At 36.4% G+C, this 20,745-nt stretch overlaps 1 protein-coding gene across 29 annotated transcripts in view; it reads right to left on the bottom strand.

Annotated features, from left to right (window-relative positions):
• Positions 1 to 20,745, bottom strand: part of NRXN1 (neurexin 1) — a 681,183-nt gene that overhangs the window by 376,105 nt on the left and 284,333 nt on the right. For 21 of the 29 annotated variants that reach the window (XM_058019627.1, XM_058019629.1, XM_058019648.1 and 18 more), the window contains 2 exons: positions 14,454 to 14,657; positions 12,135 to 12,161 (listed from right to left, as the gene is read on the bottom strand). In XM_058019627.1, the coding sequence (XP_057875610.1) occupies positions 12,135 to 12,161; positions 14,454 to 14,657 (231 nt within the window). The remainder of the gene's footprint in view (positions 1 to 12,134; positions 12,162 to 14,453; positions 14,658 to 20,745) is intronic. The other 8 variants (XM_058019634.1, XM_058019644.1, XM_058019653.1 and 5 more) reach the window with 1 other exon arrangement.

Here is a 20,745-nt window from a genome sequence, read left to right as displayed (position 1 = left end):
ATTTTCTCTAATATTCAACAGTGGTTCTTAAATTTTGGTAAAACTGTAACTCCTTCAATGGCAGCGAGCATGGTTGCTATTTTTCACTTCTGATCCAATCTCCACAAGTCATATATAAACAGTTCATGGCATGTAAGTGAAAGATGGAATTGTTGACTTACCTATTTGAGCTTTCTTTTCCAGACAGATTTTACTACTACTGAGAAATGCCTTAATGTGAAGAGTCAGAGAGGAACTGTTAACTAATGATATTTTATTTCTACATACATGCACTTCACTCCCTGGAGGAAAATCTCACAGAATGTAAAATGAATGAGAAATAATACCAAAGAATTAGTATAAGCTACATGAACCACAGCTCCCTTTTTCCTTTAATTGATTTTTCTCTTTCCATGTCTTGGTCTTCATCTCGTGTCTTGTTGCTTCAAGACTGCCTAGACAAGTAACTGCTGAAGAATTCCTTGCAGACTTCCCAAAGGGGACTGCATCTCACAAAGCCAACTTTATCTTGATGTCTCAGCTCAACAGAGCAACATCTCCTTTGAAGTGACTTGTCTGATGGATTGAGGCCTAGAAATCAGCTGGAAGGGAGCATAAGTTAACCTCTTGACATGTCATCCAAAAAAGTAATGTGCTTGGATGGAAATTTCAACAGCTACCTGAATATAATTCATTAAAGTTATTGTCAAGAAGAGATAATAAGGAAGCAGTTATGTGGTTCCAGTAATAAGCTACTGAGTGCTTAAAATGTTATGATAGATGTTTCATGCATTTTAATAGACATAAATGCAAAATGTGCTAGATACAGAGTAAGTGCTTTTAATATAAGTAACTGCTCATCAGTGACATGAACTGGGTAGATGTTTTTAATGTTATCAGCTCTTCAAAAAAAGCACATTGAGAAATGAATTACTGTTCTTATAACATTAATGAAGAATAATGTTGTAGCTGAGGGCTTGCTAGGCTCCTTCGTCAAGACTGAACTTATGAAATGCTGCCTTGCTGCAGAGGAGTGAAGCAAGGATAAATGAGGCACCTTTCTGAAACAGCCAGGTAGCCATTAGTAAAACTAATACATACTTACACAAAGGATTTTTGCAGATACAGTAAAGGAGGGGCCAACAAAACGCCACAGATGACTCAGAAATCAGATTCTGTGAACTTGTATTTGTGCAAATTGGTGGACAACTCAATTTCTGTGCTACATATGAAAAGGACAAAAGCTCCGTGCCCATGTGCTGTTCTCTACTGTCTATAACCAGATTTCCCTGATCTTAGTGCTGAAGGAGTAAGATAATTCCTACCAGGGATTTATTCCATACTTCCAGCAGAACAAATATAGAAATGTATCAAAATAATTTTGATTTATGCAAAATTTTAGTTTGGCACCCTTTTCAATTTTTCTTTCTTTGATTGAAGAAGAGGGAGCCAAACATTTCCTAAGCAGCTTGGCTCTCCTCATCAGACAAAGCTGAGAAATAGGATCAAATCTGACTCTCACTGAAATTAGCTGCACTTTTTTTGATCATTTAGAAGTAGTATCTATTAATATGAGAGGGACAGACAGAAACTTGGCAATTTCCCTCAAAATATGCCAGACCTGCTGCAATGCTCACTGGCTGTGCTAGGGAGAACCAGACACCCCATTCCAATTTCACTCTCTTGGACTCTGTTTCCCCTTTCCCCTTTTCCTGCCAAATGCATGTCCATCCTATTAAAAAAATAATCACAAACACTTATTCTATGATGAGTTCCTTACAAGTGTATATCAGGACAGAATGACAGCTTTGAGCGTGTGTTGTGCTGATCAGAAAAGCAGTATCCACCTGCAGAGAGATGGCAATTTGGCTGGTTTTCCTTGAAAAGTTCTTGAGATAACACAGCACCACTGAATTACTATGGCTTTGTTTTTGGAAAAAAACCTATTCACTAACTTAATAGATTTAAATGCTTTCTGAACTAAACTATTGATGATTTTAATATCTTTTAACAAAGATTTTTTTTGGAATAAAATAACCAACTAATTTTCCATTCCCTGAAAATAAGTCTTTAGACTGTAGTATTAAAATAGAAAGACTGGAGTGTTTCTCCATAGAATATTAATTTATAAGCACTTCTAAATGTTTTCTGCAAACATATTAATAAATATTCCTCTCAAGAGCATTATATCTTAGAAACAGTGTCCTAAGAAACAAAAGCAGAAAAAGGAAATAAAGGTGTTTTTACATGAAGTCTGATGGTATTTTTAATCTGTTTATAAATTTAGAAACACCATCAACTCATTATTTTTTCTTAATACTGAATGCCAGCCAGCAATGAATTTCTTTTTTAAGGAGCTACAGACCAAAATTTCTGGCCAGAAAGTTGTTATTACTAAGTAAAAAAAAAAAAAAAAAAAAAAATCACAATGCCTAGTGAATATAAAAGAGCCATCTTACCCTAATTTGACTTGATTTGTCAGTTAATCAAGAAGGTTTTTTGAGAAATTGTTGAAATATTGGCTTGTGTCATCTGCTGCCATCTGTGCCTTAACACTCTAATTTTCATGGAATCTGATTGCAAAGTTTAGAATGACTGTATACAGCCCAGTTGATGATAGATTTATAATTTTTTTCAGCCCAATGTTTCTCTGAGTCTGTGATTACTTTCACTAGTAATTTCCTGTTGCTCTCAATACAGGGTATAAACTAGTGATGAAATAATTAGGGAAAGAAGTTGCAAATTAAGCTGGGAAATGGCACATAAGACCAGCTAGTTCAGCACTGTGCCTTCAAGAGCAGCACAGAAAAGCAGAACTGCTCTGCAGTAATTACTACTCTAATACAGTCACAGCTTCCAGTAATGGCCATGGTTGGGACTTCTGGAGCTGTAGAAACAGGCTTATCTCAGAAAGCCCTTGATGTATTTCTATTTCATTTAAAAAATCAATTTATTAACCTCCTGCTGCTTCTTATGGCTGTATAATCATATATTTATAAAAATGCATTCATATTCTCTCAGGTATTTGTTATTTTCCTAGCATACCTAGCTGCCCCGTGTAGGAAAGCTAATCCATACTTGTAATCCTCCCTGTTTTCCCCATTTAAGTTAATCATGAGGAATGGGAACTGAACACACATGGAGTGCCCAGGAAGGGGATAAACCATGACTGCATAACAGCACAATGCTGCTTTCTCTTCTGGTCTTACCTCCTCTGCCCACAGCTCCTCCCATCCACTGGGATTTCTGGTCACTTTGAGCACTGAACTGTTTTATGAGTGCTATTTACAATGGCTGCACAATTTCCTCAGCTCAGTGCCACCACACTCCATTTCTGAGCTGGCATAATTAAGGTGACTTTTTTCTAGCATGAATTACCTTGTGTGTATTGCTGTTTAATTCCACCTACCACTTAACCAGTCATTCAGCATTTTGGAGCCCCTCAGAAAATTCCTCAAGCATGGCATTTCATTTGATTTTCTTAAATAATCCCCTTGCATTTGCAAATAATATCATCTCAGGGCTCATCTTCAGTCACTCATGAATATGATAGGAGAGATTCCTGTGAGAACAGTTGGGAGCAGAGCTTCACTGTGCAATGGCTGCCATGGCAGCCCAGTTCACTAATATGAGTGACATTACATTAGCTTTTATATATTCTTCTCCAGAAGAAAATATTATTCAATTCCTTTGCTATTACTGATTAGAACAGGATTCCTTATTATCCCTGCAAGATTTGTCTGTAACACCCACTTTCTGTCATGGAAAAAAAAATTGTGAGGATAATTTAAATCACCAGACCTGAAATGTGATTAAGTCATCTTGCTTCTCAAAAGCTAAAGGAAGAAAACATAAAGGTAAAATAAGAGAAATTTAGAACCTGCTATACATGAAAAACTTACTTTCAAGTGCTTCTTACCATTAAAATATTTAAGAGGCCTAGTCTACTTCTTCTGAAAAATCCTTTTATGAAAGATTTGCCAGGACTGGTATGAGCTAGACACACATAGCTCCCTTGCATATAAATCAGGATTGATTAATTCAAGACAGCCTATTCTTACAGATCCAGCACATCCTGGAGGCTGCTTTGTCCCTGTTGGTAACATGAGAGGCTCCATGCTTGCAGCAATCTCTGCTTTCCTACCCTCCAAGAGTCCCCTTGTCATGTTGAGTGTTTTAGAGGATCTCCTGCTCCCCGTTCAGAGATCAGAGGGAACAACTCCAGCCCAATTCAGGCTGTTCCCCTGGGCTTTGCTTGTGGAACTTTGGCAGCATTCCAGAGCTCAGAGCCCACTGGTACATAACCACACTGTGGCCCTGACTCAGACAGCCTCATATACCCACCAAACTGACAGCTACCTACATCTAGGATAGCAAAAATTAAAGTATACACTGAAATATCACCAATGGAAAGTCTATTCTCAGCAATCTTAAAGGAGTTTCTGAAAAAAAATCAAGTAGGAGTGCTAAAAAAGTCTTTACCTGAATGTTAAACTAATGATTTTTCACCGCCAGTTAGGGTAACTAATTTTCAAATTTACACAAATAGCTTTCTGTTTAAGCTTTTACTGTTGCCATTGCAGAGCACACCACTGTGCCTTGAGAAAGCCACAGTTATGTTATTATTGTAATGTAAATGTTTGATTAGTGAGGACCCTGTAAAACCAGGTTTATCTTTAAAGTACCACGAGTGGAATGTGTGATTTAAAAAGACAAAAGCAATATGGATGAAGAGGTGAAAAGACAGGAAAGAAGCATGCACACAAAAAACCATCTGTTTTCTAGTAAGAGAACTTGAAATAATATTTTACTGACAGCCTGCCAGGAGACTAATGACAATTTGCTCCTCTGTTAGCTAAGGAAGAACAAACATAGATAAAATTTTATATGGAACAAGTAGAATGCAGCACATAAATAAATTTTATTGCTATCTTTCAGGCTGAAAGCACTGATGGACCAAAGCCCTCAGTCCCCAGCAGCCAACCCTGAAAGCTTTGTCAGGGAGTAAGGAAGTATCATCATAGACTCTTAAATGGTCAGCCAGGATATATAAAGGTTTTATTTTCAATTTTATAAAGGTTTGAGCTTTTTTGCTGTTAATGTGATTGTCTCCCATGCACCAGCTAAGCAGATTCAGGCAAGGGCCTCACCACTGGCTTTGAAAAATTCTATGTGCAAGACTCTTTTTAAGATTTCTTCATAATAAGCTAGTTGATTCAAGTTTTCTTATTCTCTTTATTAGTTCAAGATTTCTTAACAACTACAACTGGATAAAAATGGAAGCTTTTTAGATAACTTGAGCATTTCCCAGCAAAATTCCTGTGCTAACTAAAACATAGGCTTGAGATGAGAAATCAGTATATCTTAAGACTATTTTCTCAGTCACTCACTGAGAGAACTCATTCTTGAAAGCCCAATGTGACTTCATTATTTCCTTCTCAGAGCTCTCCCTCAAGCCAAATTATATCAATGTTAAATTTCCCAAAAAGCCACAAAATAAAATTTATTTCAGACCTTTATTACCTTATATGAGCGGCCGAAAAGCACAGCATCCCCTCAGTTGGCACCTCCTAATACATATCCACTTTGTGAGGTTCAATGGCTTTTCCTCATGATGAAACTCCCTAAAATTTCCTAGGTTCAACATCCAGCTTGTTTGATAAACCTAATAATTGTGATGTACATAACTGAAGGTACACACATTTACCCAGAAACCTTTTCCAGCATTTCCCTTCAGCTATCTGAAATATCAATTCCTTAATTGATATAGATTAAGCATTCCACAGCTCAAGAAGTGATGTTTCTTCCTTTCTGTACATAACATGTACTTTTCCAGGATGTTGTTGCTTAGATGTAGGCCAGATGAATTCATTTTGGGATAGCAGAAATCTGTGTTGCTGAAAAAAGCAATGCACTCTTTCTACTGGAGGTTGCTTTTCTACTGTCCCTGCAACATCCTGCCTCCCCCTCTTCCTGTTTTATTTTACAACAGGTGTCAGAAAACTGCAGCAAGTCAAAATTAGCAATTTTGTTAATGGATCACTTTAGTCAAATTCATCACATAGACACTTGAATCTTATGTGCTGGCAGAAAAGCAATGCAAGAGGAGGACCAGCAGACATGAAGACAGAAGAACACAATTTTTAAAGCAAATGGGAGGGGGTTTTTTTAGAGATAGATGAAATTCTGCAACACAAAAACCAAAGAATGATTTGCAATCTTTTGAAAAAGGACCAGAAGTGGCCCTGCTGGTTCACTTTACTCTCCTACCATTCAAGAATCAGCCACTACTTTTGTCCAGAGCAGGTGGGCAAGCAGACTGCAGGAAGAGGCGAATGGCTTTGCAATCTCTGCCCCAGTGAGCCAATTAATGTGTTGGGCTTACAGGGTATAACCTGTGCAGCACCACTTGTTTCCACTCTATATTTAACAGAGAAAGAGAAATTAGAGGCATCTCTCATAAGTGGCTGCTGTGGCTGTACAGAATAAATTATGTGCTATCCCTTAATGACTTCAGCCCATACAGGCAAGCTCTTTTGCTTCCAAACCTGAGCTTTCTTCCCAAGCTGAGATGCTTTCAACCTTTGCTGCAAACACAGAGACTGGAACAAGACAGGATGGTCTCTGCAGCTTCTGGACTGAGGGCTGCAGTGAGAGTCTCTGAGTAAAGCAGCAGTTTTCCCATTTTTGCCATGCTATCTATTAGCAACTAGGAGACTGTAATCAGAATTTGACTGAATAGGACCAGGTATGTTTTCATTTTTGTTGCCTAGCAGCAGATCCTGTTTTTCAGGAAATTATATGAAAAGAGGCCTTTAAACTGTTATTGCTGAATGAGTAGGAATCCAATGACTTCCTGTTCTAAATCTGCAAAGTATAGGCAAAGTTTTAAAAGAATTATTTATAATTATTTCAAACTTTGTGCTGCAAACAGAGGGAAGTTCCTGACTGAACTTGCAGAGAAAGCACCCTGCTGATTTGCTTCATGTCCTCTATGGTAAAACTCTTTTACATGTTTTTGCCAGGCTGTCAGCCACACTTAATGAGGGAAAGATCAAAACTCATGCAATTCATAAGCACTCTGCAAGAAAACAGGCCAAATACAAAATCTTACATTTTGGGTGGAGCTACAAAATTGAATCATTTTAATGATTTTCTACTGCCAACAACAGCAAAAAAAAAAAAAAAAATTGCAAGTCATATATTTCAATAATTCTTTTTTACCATAGTAGGAAGTTAATACATGGAAATGTATTAATGATTTGCTTATCACAGAAGATTTAAGAATGTCCCTAAGAGCAGCTGAAGATGTGCAATAAACAAGATTTTTTTCATTGGAAGATTTTGTAATAAAATGCAGTTTTACAGGCAGTAGTTCAAAAAGATGTATAGCCTTGATGTAAGATTTTCTGCTGCTTAAAATTCATGTGCACATTGAGAATACAATGCAATTGAACACCATTGCTGGTTCTTTAATAGATACAATTCTCTTCTTATTTACCAATAATCTGACAAAGCTCCTTGTCATACCCTGGATTTGTAGGATACTTTGACAAGAAAGAAATGCTTCAGTAACAGATGTTTCCAAATAAAATAACTTAATCATCTGTAATGTGCACATCTGCAGAATAGGAAATTTTAAAAGGATGAGCATACAAAACAAGGAAAAAGAGATTAAGGGCTACAGAGAAGAGCAGAGAATTGAAATGCCATGAGAAAATAAAATGAGAGGAACAATAAATTATATGGAGAATGGATGAATAACTAGATAGACACAAGAACAAGGGGTGCATGTAAATACAACCACTGAAGGAGCACTTTGCTGGAAGAACAAACTGAAAACTTTCCAAGCCCAGGAAACTCTTCCTAATTTACAGAGGTAGATAACAAACTTGCAAACCTGGTTCACTCATTCCCTGGGGAATTGTGTACACATTTACTACCATGGGACTCTCTGCTCCCTGACATCCTGCAATTCATAATCATTGCTCCTGACAGTGCTGCATTTGAGCATAACTGAACTCAGTGCCACTGCTCTGAATTATTGCCTACAGAAGCAAACCTGTGTACTAGAAAACTGACCTAAATCTCCCCTGCACTGTGTGCCATAAGCTGAGCAATCATTCACAGCACCATTCAAAAATGTGCCCTGTATTTTTTCATATTGAACAAAAGTATCAGACTGGGAAATGAGAGCCAGCTATTTACCAATTAGCATTATGAGTGGTATAATGTATTAATTAATAAAAAAAACCCCATCAATCCTACTTGGCTAACTCATACAAAAATACACAAAATTTATTTCCAGAAATGATAGCAATAAAATAATAGTAATAAAGCACTCACAGCCCAAAAGATGAAATAATGTGTAAGACTGTAAGACTGCAGATGTCTGTGACAAAAACATATTGAATATTAAAAACAGCAGCCTTTATAGCTACCTGGATTTTTACAGATACTAATATTTTGGAATCATTAAAACTGGAAAAAAACAAAAAACAAAAAAAAACACCCAAAAAAACCCCCCCAAAAAAAACCCCCAAAAAATCCAAAAAACCCCCCCAGAAATTTAATTTAAGTCAAGATTGTAGCCTTTAAAGTTAAGACAGTGAAAAACATGAAAATTTTGAAAAACTATGAAAATATGAAAATCACATCTCTTTTTTCTTCACAAGTCATTCAGAAACTGTTACTGAACTGCAATGGAAATTTTATTGGGATGAAGTTTGTCTCTAAGAAATACTAGGGAAAAATCCCATTCAGTTCAACAGGATTCACAGCTATTAGTAAATTATGCTTGACAGTTTGCAATGAAAGGGTAACAATTCCTTCCTTCATTGAAAGGAAGAAATATTTTGGGGATTTTATATATATATTTATATAATTAATTCTTAGGTAATTTTTAAGGATCAGTTTATCAATTCTGCGTATAATGTAGAAGACTTCTACAGCTATTAACTTATTTTTCTATTTTTAGAATGATTAATGCCAAAAAATACTGTTACATTCATATTATTTAAAACAACAGAATTCACTGCAGTCTTATTTTTAAATGAGGTCCTCACCCCTATGAGCACTAATAAGGAAACCACAGCAGCTATTTCTGTTCCTCAAATAAGTTTTTCCCTTTCTCCTGGTGTCAGCCTCAGCACTGACCTACATGTACCTGCAATTTAAAAGGACCATTTAATTCACTGCCTAACAGACAATTTAATTTCACAAACTTGTAGCTCTGAAGAACACAATGAAGTTGTTTAAGGATGTACAAACCCAGCATTTCAGCAATGGCATTTTCTGACTGACATGAGGCAGAATTTCCAGTGATGTATGATTTTATGGGCATACCAATCTTCTAAACCAGCACAAAATATTTAGCATGCCATGCATTGTTAATGAAACACAAGTTCAGTAGTGATCTGATATCTCATGAACACTTTAAATTTTTTTTAAAACATTCTGTCCTCCAAACAAGGAAGACTCCAAAATGCCATCTGTTCTGCAAGACAGGACATCAGCTAAAGGTGAAGGGATGACCAAGTGTAGAAAAAGTTGCTGCCATTATCTTAGCTCTGTCAGGCAACACTTATTCATTTGATCTGCAGTGAGCAGAAGACAGGCTTCAGGAGAAAGTGAGAGGAAGAAGAGGTGCAGTATTTTAATCCCTGGGTTTACAGCTCACATTAGGAGAAGGTGCTTACATTCACATTTTCCTTTTTCTTCTCTCAAGCTTGTTGATGATCAGCTTACGTTTTTGGATTTTTCTTTTTTAATTTTCTCTCCAAATTCAAACCAGATGCCTTCATCCTGACCTTACCTCTGCTACCAGGCTACTTATAACACATAACTCTCAGTCCCAACACTGAGGTTAATTAACAGGACTGATTCCTAAGTAACAGAAATAGGAAATGGAAAAAAAAAGTTTTTCAAACTTGAAAACCAGATTTACTATCAACCTAAAATGAGGATTGATACATATCCAGCTCTCAGCAGAAAGAAGAGAGGCACTCAACTATCACAGTGTTTAGCAACTCGATACTCCAGTTCTGGATGCTGTTGCTTTGAAACAAAATTGTGTCCCACTAAACCCCATTATATTTTCTAATAAGCATTTTTAAGGACTGCTTGGAGCAATAATTCTCCATAAGCTAAAAATCAGGATACAGAAATTGCTCATTAAACATCTGGTTGCTGAAAAACTCCAGTGCAGACAAGAAAGCATTGTGGTACTTACCATACTGAAAGCTCACAAAACCCTGCTGAGCACACACAAGCACCACAGGGAGATGGAACTAATCACCCAAGTTCATTTCTAGCAACAAAACCACTATAAACAAACTGTAAAGAAAAATAACTTATGAGTATTTTATACCAAGGATATTATGTAGAGAGGTTATGTTGCTTCTGAATGAGACCAAGAATTTAGAAGTGTTAATCCAATGCAGCAGATACATTGCTTCTCTTTGCAGTCCTCTAATTGGAGGCTTATTTGTGTTTGCAGATTCTCTTTTGATCCAAACCTTGCTTAAAAATGAAACCTAGAAACCATTTAATTTACCTTTGACACATCATTTAATCCAAAAGAGATTAAAAAATTAAAACACCTGTTATATTGTGGCTTCATTTCTGGGTGGTTTCCTTATGTTAATAACTCTATTTTCAGATGGATTTTCTGATTTTATTAAGGAAGTTAAGAAAAAAAACAATATTGCTTTTCCTAGGAAAAAAAAAGGTATTTACCAAAGGCAGACACTCTCATTACAGTTCTGCCCAAAAATCTGTTTATTTTACACTTGTTTTATTCTAATTGAGATTTCATTAGTAGAAAACAATAGTGTCCCGTGGCAGACCAAGAAAATGCTTCTGAGATTTTTCATTATTTTATACATTTTAGCAAGTGAGAATTTTTTATTTTCTTATTATTTTCTTTTTAAACTGAGGACAATATCTTTATGCCTTGGTGATTACAAGCATTTCCTTTATTGTATTGAAGTCTCTCTGAATTTAAGAACAGGTTAAATTAAACACTTGCCTCAGGAAATTTTTCTGCTTTTTAATACAAATGCTGTATTTTTGTCTTGTAAAAATTATTATTAAAAAATCTATTAGAAAATGACACATTAAGAATAAGTTCAGATCCTTGTTTTTCTTTATGGGTTATAAAACTATTAAGGAATGTTATGTTAATATATTTTAACTCTTACCAAATACAAATTAAACCTGTGCAGTTTGTTGTTTAGCTTTTTTTTTTTTTTCTATTTTCATAAAGCCAGTCCTCTGACCTGCAAAACCTGTTAGGAAGGGAAACAGAAAAACAACCCAAAACTCAAATCTACCATACTTACTATCAATAATTTTGTTGACACCATTCAGGAATTCCATAGACTCAAAATAAAATCACAGTCCTTTTTCTCCTTTCAGAATATAGCCTCTTAATCCAAATAATATCAGAGAAGTTAAAATTTAGTCCATTCATCTGGCAAATGTTTCCCTCTGTTTCATAAACATGCATATCACAGAGAAAAATTGTTCAATTCAAGGATTTTTAACATAATTAGAGTGTAAAAAATCATCATAGAAATATGGTCATTCTCAGACTTAATGCCCTTATTGCAATGTATCACATTTCCATAAATCAAAGATTTAGCAAAACCAAATTGCACTATAACCAGCTGGTAAATACAGGTAATTGTCTAGGGGGATTGTAAAATAGAAATTTTTGTAGTAAAAACTGTTATGTTCCAACAATCTAACGACAAGTTGAAGGCAAAATGTCAGGAAAATTAGAAGGAAGGCATGGGGGGGAGGGGGAAATGTAACAGCTTATCACAAATGCTGGTTAAAAAATTCTATGGATACTGTAAATATAAAATAGCCTCTCTAGAATAACACAGTGCTACAGGCACCATTTCCTCTAGGCTTGTTTACAACCTGTAGAATGCTTCCTTTTTAATATTCTAGGTAAATGTTATGTCCTGTGGGAAGGACGAAAAACAAGTGCTAAAGTATATGATGACTTTTTACACAATGATAATTAATAATCACATTTCATTAATAAATTATCAAATGCTTGCAAGCTGTCCACAATCTCTGTCATTCTAGTTTGCATATTTTACAATGGTGGAATAACATTTTAAAAAGTTTGAATAGGCACTTACTGGAATTACAGTTAATCCTGATACAGTCTAGATGGGGAAGAATAGATGAAAAATGAAAATTTATCCTTCAAGGTAATAGCTGCAGACATCCAATAAAATCACAGTCCACCCTTCCGGGGACAGACACATGCAAATATGGCCACTCCATGTCATCAGTCTTTACGTGGTGTTATAACCCAGATATACTGCGAGAAGTCTTTACCAATAGAAACGACAAATAGGGTAAAAAATGGCCAATTTCAAACAAAGCTACATGGTGACAAAAATCTAAGTGAAAAAGTCAGGATTAAAAGTCAAAGATGCTTAACTGAGGCAGGCTGCAACTTTCTCCCCATCTGTGAAAGAACAGGTAATTTGTCTCAGTGCAATTAGAAAGTGCTCCGTCACAATGGGTCATAGAGCAGGCCAGGCCACAATCAGACACCTTGGACAACTTGTGGATAGTATAACCTCAAAGGCTCATCTTCACAAGCTAGGGATTGACACACAGAGCTCATCACCCAGGCCAGAAACAAGGGGCTGTGGGTTTGCATGTCTTTAATGTCTAAATTTTAGATATGAACAGTGACTACTTTAAAGTTATATTGATACAGAGAAAAAACCTCACGTATTTATAAACACTTATTAGAGAAGGAAGAGAATCCTTTTCTATTTTAAGATTATTTCTTGCCTGACCAAAAAAAAAACAAATAAATAAAGAGAAAGGGAAAATAAAAGGGGGTGTTGGAGGAAGAAACAATATTATTAGGGCATGGATTTATTTACTTTTCGTTGACTTTCCTAAACTATAGAAGTAGGCAGAGGGTGGCGTTTTTTGTTTTGTACATAAAGTGATTAACCTGATTTGTGCATGATCCTCTCCTGAGCTACCTATATTCATTAATTCTTAAAAAAAAAACAAAAAAAAAAAAACAAAAAAAAAAAAAAAAAAACAAAAAAAAAAAGAAAACCAAACCCCAAACCCTATATCACGTTACTTTGCTACTTGGTTTGTTTGGCTACTCCGGGTTTACACCTTTGAGGAACATGTATACCATCAAACCTAGATTTTGTTTCCATATAGCTGAGTTTGTCATGTGTCGTCAACCGCATCAGAAAAGTGGTTGCAAACAGCCTAGGAGCAGCACCTGCACACCCCCTTTACAGAAAGCTCTCAGAGCCTCCCACCCTGGCTTCCCTGCAGGAGGGGACAGGCAGGGAAGAGTCATCACAACACCCTTTGCTCCTCCTCCTCCTCACCCCTAAACACCAGGGCCTTGGAGTGTGACCCTTGGATGAAGTGGAGGATCAGGTGGTTATTTTCTTACTCTTCACTCCCCACTGGTGCTTTCTAAATCTGTGACTAAAGCAAAAAGAGTCACTTAATTCCTTTTAAAAATAGGAATGAATATTTTTTATTCCCTCAATAGGAATAGCTGTATGAGATGGGCATTTTCCTCCTGTTCTGCTTCATGTCCTGACTTGGACTTATGCCTCTTAAGCATGGCAGAAGCTTCTAATGCCACTCTGCCCCTTAAGCACTTTTATTTCTTTACTTACTGTTTTTTTTTTAAACTACAGAGAGTCATAACCTGACATTTTGTCCATCATATTTTAAACAAGGAAACAAATTTTTCTTTGTTTTTTTTTTTCTTTCTGTAAAAGGGCTTGTGCCTCCTGTGTTCACAAGGCTGTTTGCTGAGGGCCGCAGTCTTTGGGCATTGAAGGGTTGTGTTATCGTTCGATACTACAAAAATAGCAGTACAGAATTGTTTAAAAAAGAGGAGATGGATTTAATACAGATTTGACACCTAAAAAAAGGAGAACAAGAAATCAATCAGTGGGAATATCTAACTGCAACATTTTCAGTGTTAAAACCAGAAAGTCTTCAATATATTTGCATGTCATAGATTAATTGGCGGAGGTAAAACTGAGCTGACCTATATATATGTTGTTTCTTCTTGCACATTGAAATTGTGAAATTACTATTTTGAAGAAATTGTGGAGGGAGACCAATTTTCCACAATCAAAAAAACCAATTTAAGCAAAAATTACCACTGATTAACTTGTCCTCTTTTTTTAGAATACACAACAGTACAAAAATATTGTGATGGGTAATGTTAAGACTAAATAAAGAATACAAAAACACAAAAGAAAACAAAAATAAATTGTAATAATGGCTGTGTATTTGTGTACATATGCAAATGCCAAATTGATATGTGCTTATATATCATCTCAGTTTACTTTTAATGTTAAAACAGGCTGTTTCATAAATGTTTGCAAGCAAAAAGAAAAAAATGTAAAGAAAATGTTAATTTCTTGGAGGGAAGAGGTTGTTACCTAGGTTGACCGTTAGCTTAACTCGTCCTGCATCCAGCTCTAACCGAAGGGTATCTGCAGATTCCCTGGAAGTCGTGGCCATTAAAATGCCATAAGCTCTCTGGGACCTGAACCTTAAAGAAACATCTTCGGCCTCTGTGTGCATCACAACAGGAAGCTGGATTTTCATAAACATACTTCCATCATAGCTTAAAATTGTTGCCTCTGGAAACACAAAGAAAGAAACCAGTTGTTAAAGAATTATGCTCTGTCTACTGAAACTCCTTAAAGGTAAGATGGTAAATGCATATTCAGTCAGCATGACACAAAATATCTACATATTACTTTTCATTATTATTACTGGGAGACACAAGGAAAGTCAAGTTTGCTGTTTTTGTTAGGATTTGTTTTGGTTTTAAGTGGCATATCTTGATGCTTTTTAAACAAACAAAATTTTTCTTTAATGACCCTGCCAGTCACATGTGCACCTTCAACAAGATCAGTAAAATCACCTGGAAGGCAATGCTTGAAAGACCAGGCCTGTACTGCTCAAAATAGGTCAAATCAGCAAAAGATATTCAATTAACCTTAACAGCATAACAAAAGCCCATGCCTGACTGCCATTCTCCTAGATAATCACCTTAGAATGCTTAATGTATAAAACCATTAGCATTGCTACAACCATGGGTTGCAATTGTCATACAGTGAGCAAAAATCCTCATGAAATGCATGACTGTCCCCAGCACGGTTTGGATGGGTCACAGGTTGTTCCACGACTACAAAAAGCATGGTTTGAACTCAAAAATGCTTATATGAACACTACGACAGCCTCAGCAGGAGGATTGAGACTGGAATAGGCATATTGAGGGTAACATCTTAAAACCCCCAAGACAAGGGAAGAACTGTCACTTTGAGACATTCCAGGAAACCCTCCTGGCCAGAGGCTCTGGCACCGAGCAGTCACAGTCTGTTAGACCCCAGAGCAACCAGTCACAAGCTTTCATTTTCCAGCTTCCAGGCTGGTAACGAGAAAGGTAGCAAAGAGACTGCATTTCTGCTCACAGGGAGGCACTGCAGTTCCTAGAAAGCAAAAGGAAACATTCCTGAAATGCATTAGTTAAGTCCTTTTTGGCAGGACAGGCAAACATTGTGGCAAAGAACACCTATGGGAAGCTTCTCTATGCTTCAATTTGCTTCGTTGTCATGGAGGCACTTATCTAAAAGTTTATTGTGGTGTCAGCATGCAATAATATTTTCAATGACTAATACTACTGATGCTATGTTAAAGTAAATATCACAACTGTGTTTGCCAAAGTTGTTCCAAGAGCATATCTTGTGTGCTGCTAAGGGCAGATAAGCTCCTCAAGACTTCCAGCCTACACAATCCATGGAAGGACAAAATGTTCTACTAATTCTGTGAGAGACAAAAATGATAGATGATATTTTCACTAAAATAATCAGAAAGTGGCTTGGGTTGGGAGAACCTTAAAGGTCATCCAGTTCCACCCATATCCCCTGCCATGGGCAGGGACATTTCCCACTAGACCAGTTTGCTCCAAGCCCCATCCAACCTGGTCTTGAACACTTCCAAGGATGGGGCATCCTCAGCTTCTCTGGGCAACCTTCTCCTGTGTAAAGAATTTTAAATTCCCTCAATACAAATTTGGAGGAAATAGCCTAATGCTGGGAAAAAAAAAACTTACTGAGACTGCTGTGAAAGTCCCTAGATGTAACAGGTTATAAGAATGCATTTACAGGTTTGATTATTTCTGACTATGCAGGTAATCGTATTTTCACCACATTTTAAATCTAAAATTAAATAAAATTAGATTAAATATTTATTTGCAACAATTTGAAAAGGGATTTCAAGTCAAAGAGTTTTCAGTGGAAGGTGATTTGCTTTTTGATGGTTTGGGGTTTTTATTTGCTAGTTTGAGGACTGAGTATTTTGTGGGTTTCCCTGTTTGTTTATTAATTTTTTTTCAGGAAGTCATGAAGAGGGGCTTTCAATTCCTTCCTATATCTAGCTGTCTAGTCTCTGCATAAAAATCTCCCAAGATTTTTTATCAAGGTAAACATAATTTAGGTAAAGAATTCCAGGAAAAAAGCCCTTAAGTTCCATACTAACATGGCAGAAAATAAAAGATAATTTGAATTTTCTATAAAAACACCCCATTAATAGTACTCAGGGTTTTCATATGCAGAGCAAACCAGACATTCATCAATGTGATAGTTCTGTTGCTAACAAATTATCTTAAGATAATGTAAAAAAAGAGAGCTGTCAGAATCAGCACTGCTACTTTTTGCCAACTTCCCTTTAATTATTCGAGTTTTTTTTTTTTTTTTTTTAAATTGCAGAAAGAGGAGAGAAGGATCTTAATTGGAGACTTAATTTAATTGGAGATGGCCTGTGAGTAACACCATGGTGAGCAGACCAATTGTGATTAGATACTTAATCCTCCTAAGCCAAACTGCACCAGCATTTTGGGAACAGATGTTCCAAGAACAGACCAAAGATGCTGAACAGAAGATCAAATAACTTAAAAGCTCTGGGCCATGAGGAAGCCCCCTCATGTCAACTAGCTCCTTTTAATGTGTCAATATGCCCTTTCCAAGGCGCAGACTTTCTAAATATGAAAGTATATTGGGGAAGGGAAAAAAAAAAAAAAAAAAAAAAAACAAACCAAAAAACCCCACAAAATCCTCTCCAAACTACCAAAAAAAAAAAGCCAAAAAAAACCCCAAAAAACCCAAGCAAACCAAAGCCAGAAACAAAACAAATCAAAAATGCAAAGGCAAATGGAAAACAACAAAAAAAGCAAAAACAAACACAAAACCAACCCCCAAAAACCCAAATAACAAACAAAGCAGAACCAAGTACAAAACTGGCAGGAATGGATTGCTAATTTACAAGGTCTGGTCAGTAAGAAGGTGACCTGAATGACAAGAGGCATCAGTTACAAAAACCTTGAAGGAACAATTCAGCTAAAAATAGGTATTAATTTTTTTTTTTTTTTGCTTTGGATCAACTAATTCCAAGGAGATGTCTCATCTTTACATGAAATCTACACCACTAAGTATTCTCACATAAGTGTTGGCAGAATGTCTTTTTTCTCTTGTTCAGCTTTCTCTTAATTATTAGATCAAAAGGTAACAGACTAAAGGTTTAGCTCAGGATGTGATATTCATTTAAAGACAGAAGGAAAAGAGTAATAGCTTCACAACCACTTCACTGTTGGAATCATAGTGCTGAAAAGAAAAAACAGCTGAAAATCCTTATAAAATAATCACTGTCATTTTTTTTTTATGGTGGCAGCAGATAAGTGCACACAGTAGAGTTATTAAGGAATATATAGTGTTATATAGAACAGAGATTCATATAAAAATGTTTTATACAATCATCCTTTGACATTTTTATAAACCTGACAATTCAAACTTTTCCTCCTCCTGTAGTAAAAACCAGCCAACCAAAACACAAATGAACCAAACTCCAAAACAACCCCCACAAATGAACCAAACTCCAAAACAAGCCCCAACTTCTCAAATTTCTTTTTCTTCATTTTGTTTCTTATTAAAATCTTCATGGCTAGATAGTCTTCTTTTCTACATACACACACACACCACCTCAATTATCTCTGTGTCTGAAAACAAGGATGCACAGATCAGTTCTGACATGAGAGGAGATTCAGGACCTTAATTTCCACTTGAGCTGGAATTACCTAAATTGCTCAAGAGACAGGCACCAACTCTTCTGGAAACTTTCCTGCATCTGCTCCTACCCTCAGAAATGCTGAACTGGATATTTTTAGAGTGAAGTAGAATTTCCTGAATAGATGCCATTCTTCAACTCACAGCCTATTTAAATTAAACTGAAGCAAGTATGGACTAGGCATTTGGATTTCAGGGTTCTTTCTCATAAGTTTTGGAGTCAAGTTGGAGTTGTTTTAAAAGTCTGATTCTTTTTGAGTACTAGTTAAATGCCTATTGCACATAATTTAAGAAATAAAACAGTGTCTTGTTTCCTCTGGACCCCCTGTGGTCCCAAAGAAAGAATTATTAATTTTTTCCCGCTTTTTCAGTTTCAGCATGTCTGCAATAATTTGAGGACTGTATTGCATCCCACAGAGCCATTTTTAAAGCATGAAATCACCCCCTGTGTCTGCTGTCACTAAAATCCCACACAAACTCTGCCCAGAAATGACAGACTGTACAGACCAGAGTCATGCCAGGATATGTATGAGCAATCTGGATCATCAATAATCAAATATTCAGGTTTGCTCTCTGATCCTGTTTTATTTACCAGTGCAAGTAGAGCAACAATGTCATGTCCTGAAAATGCTCCTTATATGATTTTACTCCTAGAAATTGTGTGAGCATTCAAATATATTGGCTTCTACTTAGTCAGATTTGAACTTTTTATTCTCTTCCCAGGTGTTTTGTATTTTCTACATGGCATCTTCTTCAGTCCACCAAGACACAAAGCTGCAGCCTTGGAGGTTTACAGGGAACATTTCCATCAATTTGATAGAAACAATTCTCTGTATGTGATTATTTATTGGATAATGTGTGAATAGAAGGTGAAATTATTCCTCCCAATCCCTACACTGGTGTTATTTCAGGAATGAGGTCTTAAGCCACACTGTAAGTTTGCCACAACTTTAACACACAGGACCAGTCAGTTAATTTAAGACAGTGGTGGAATTAGTATAATATCTAGAACACCTGATTCTTCATGCCATCTATCCTCATACCACCTCTATTATTCTTAATTTAAAATTTTAAAGCATTCAGGTCTAATACAAGAAATGAAAGCTACATTTCTTTAATGTGTATATGTGTATGTTGGGGTCTGTCTATGCATGCACAATATGGATATCTACACACATTCTACTTTAAACAGATTTTATCTTCAGAAATGTCACCTTCATAAATCTTTGTTTGCATGTTTACTTTTTCTTATCCCTGTTTGATGATTTTACTATTGCTCCTGGCTATCCAGTCAAAAGAATACACCTGCAAAAGGCTTTGCCAAAAGGCAGTCACTCAGTGATCCACAAAGTAAAAGAAGACACCAAATTATATTGCTGTAACATCTGTCCATGCATCTGCTAGAGTTTTCACAATCTACTAAAGCCAATCTACAGATTATTCTGATGTTTAACCTTACTGAAATTCAAGAATAAAATCAACTATAACTTGCAACAGGATAAAATAGATGTGGATATAAATATATATACATATATGCGCGTATATATGGGTATAATTTTAACTATACACAAATTAAAATAGACCACAGTGGTGTTCAAGGGGTTTTGTGCACAAATGAACTGAAATTATTTCAGGTTCTGTATTGTACACTAAATATCCATGTATGGATGTTAGCACTCCTATTTCAGGTGAAATAATATGAAAAATAAAATTAAATGGCAATAAAAAGTAACTTCACACCTTTTTTTTACTTAAGAAACCTTAATTACTTAATATGAAATATTGTAGTTGTTCAATCTCCAGTATATTATTCTAAAGGTTTATTTTCTTTGTAAATCTGTATTGTCTGCTGAAATGAGTGCGTTCCCCTTTTATTTAAATTAGCTTGAACGATTGTGAATGTGCTGCTTATATCACCAAATACAGAAGTTTATCAGTTCCTACACAGGGGCAGCAGTTATAATAACTTTGTGTGGTAGGATGCCAGTATGATGCTTGCAGAATCCCAAAAGCTATAATCTTATTAATGCATGACCACTTGGGATATGAATATTACTGAGAAGACAGCTCCTTTCAGTGCAGCTCCCTCTGGAGAGGGATACCCAAGAGCGGGAAATGATCTCACGGTGCTGAAGTGCCACACATATTTCTGGTGGACAAGAACCAAATGTTGCTGTGGAGGAGCCAACACCACCACTTCAGTACCACCATTCCCACCAGGGGAATGCACTGGGAAAATGAAGCCTTAAGCTGGACAATGCCTGAAAATAAGGCATGGCAAATAAAAGGCAAAGGTTTCTTTACAAAACATCACCACCTGCCAAATATGAGCATGGGAATTGCTGTGATGATGCCTGTTTTCAGTTCTTTGCAGATCTGCGAGTGTTTATGTCTCTGAGGCACATGTTTCCTGGCTTTTCCGTGGGAATAAAACGCAAACGCGTTTTTGGCTGGAGCCCCTGTGTGTAATAGGAGAGTTTGGCCACAGGGTGGTACACCAGCCATGTTTAACCGAGGGATGCAGGGATGCATCGGCAGCTCCCTCATCCCGCCGGGAACAGCAGCCGGGAGAGCTCAGCACAGCTGGCCATGAGCCAAAGGCATC

Source organism: Melospiza georgiana, chromosome 3 (genome assembly GCF_028018845.1).
Source record: "Melospiza georgiana isolate bMelGeo1 chromosome 3, bMelGeo1.pri, whole genome shotgun sequence".
Classification (NCBI taxonomy): domain Eukaryota; kingdom Metazoa; phylum Chordata; class Aves; order Passeriformes; family Passerellidae; genus Melospiza; species Melospiza georgiana.
This window is presented reverse-complemented; position numbering and strand designations above follow the sequence as displayed.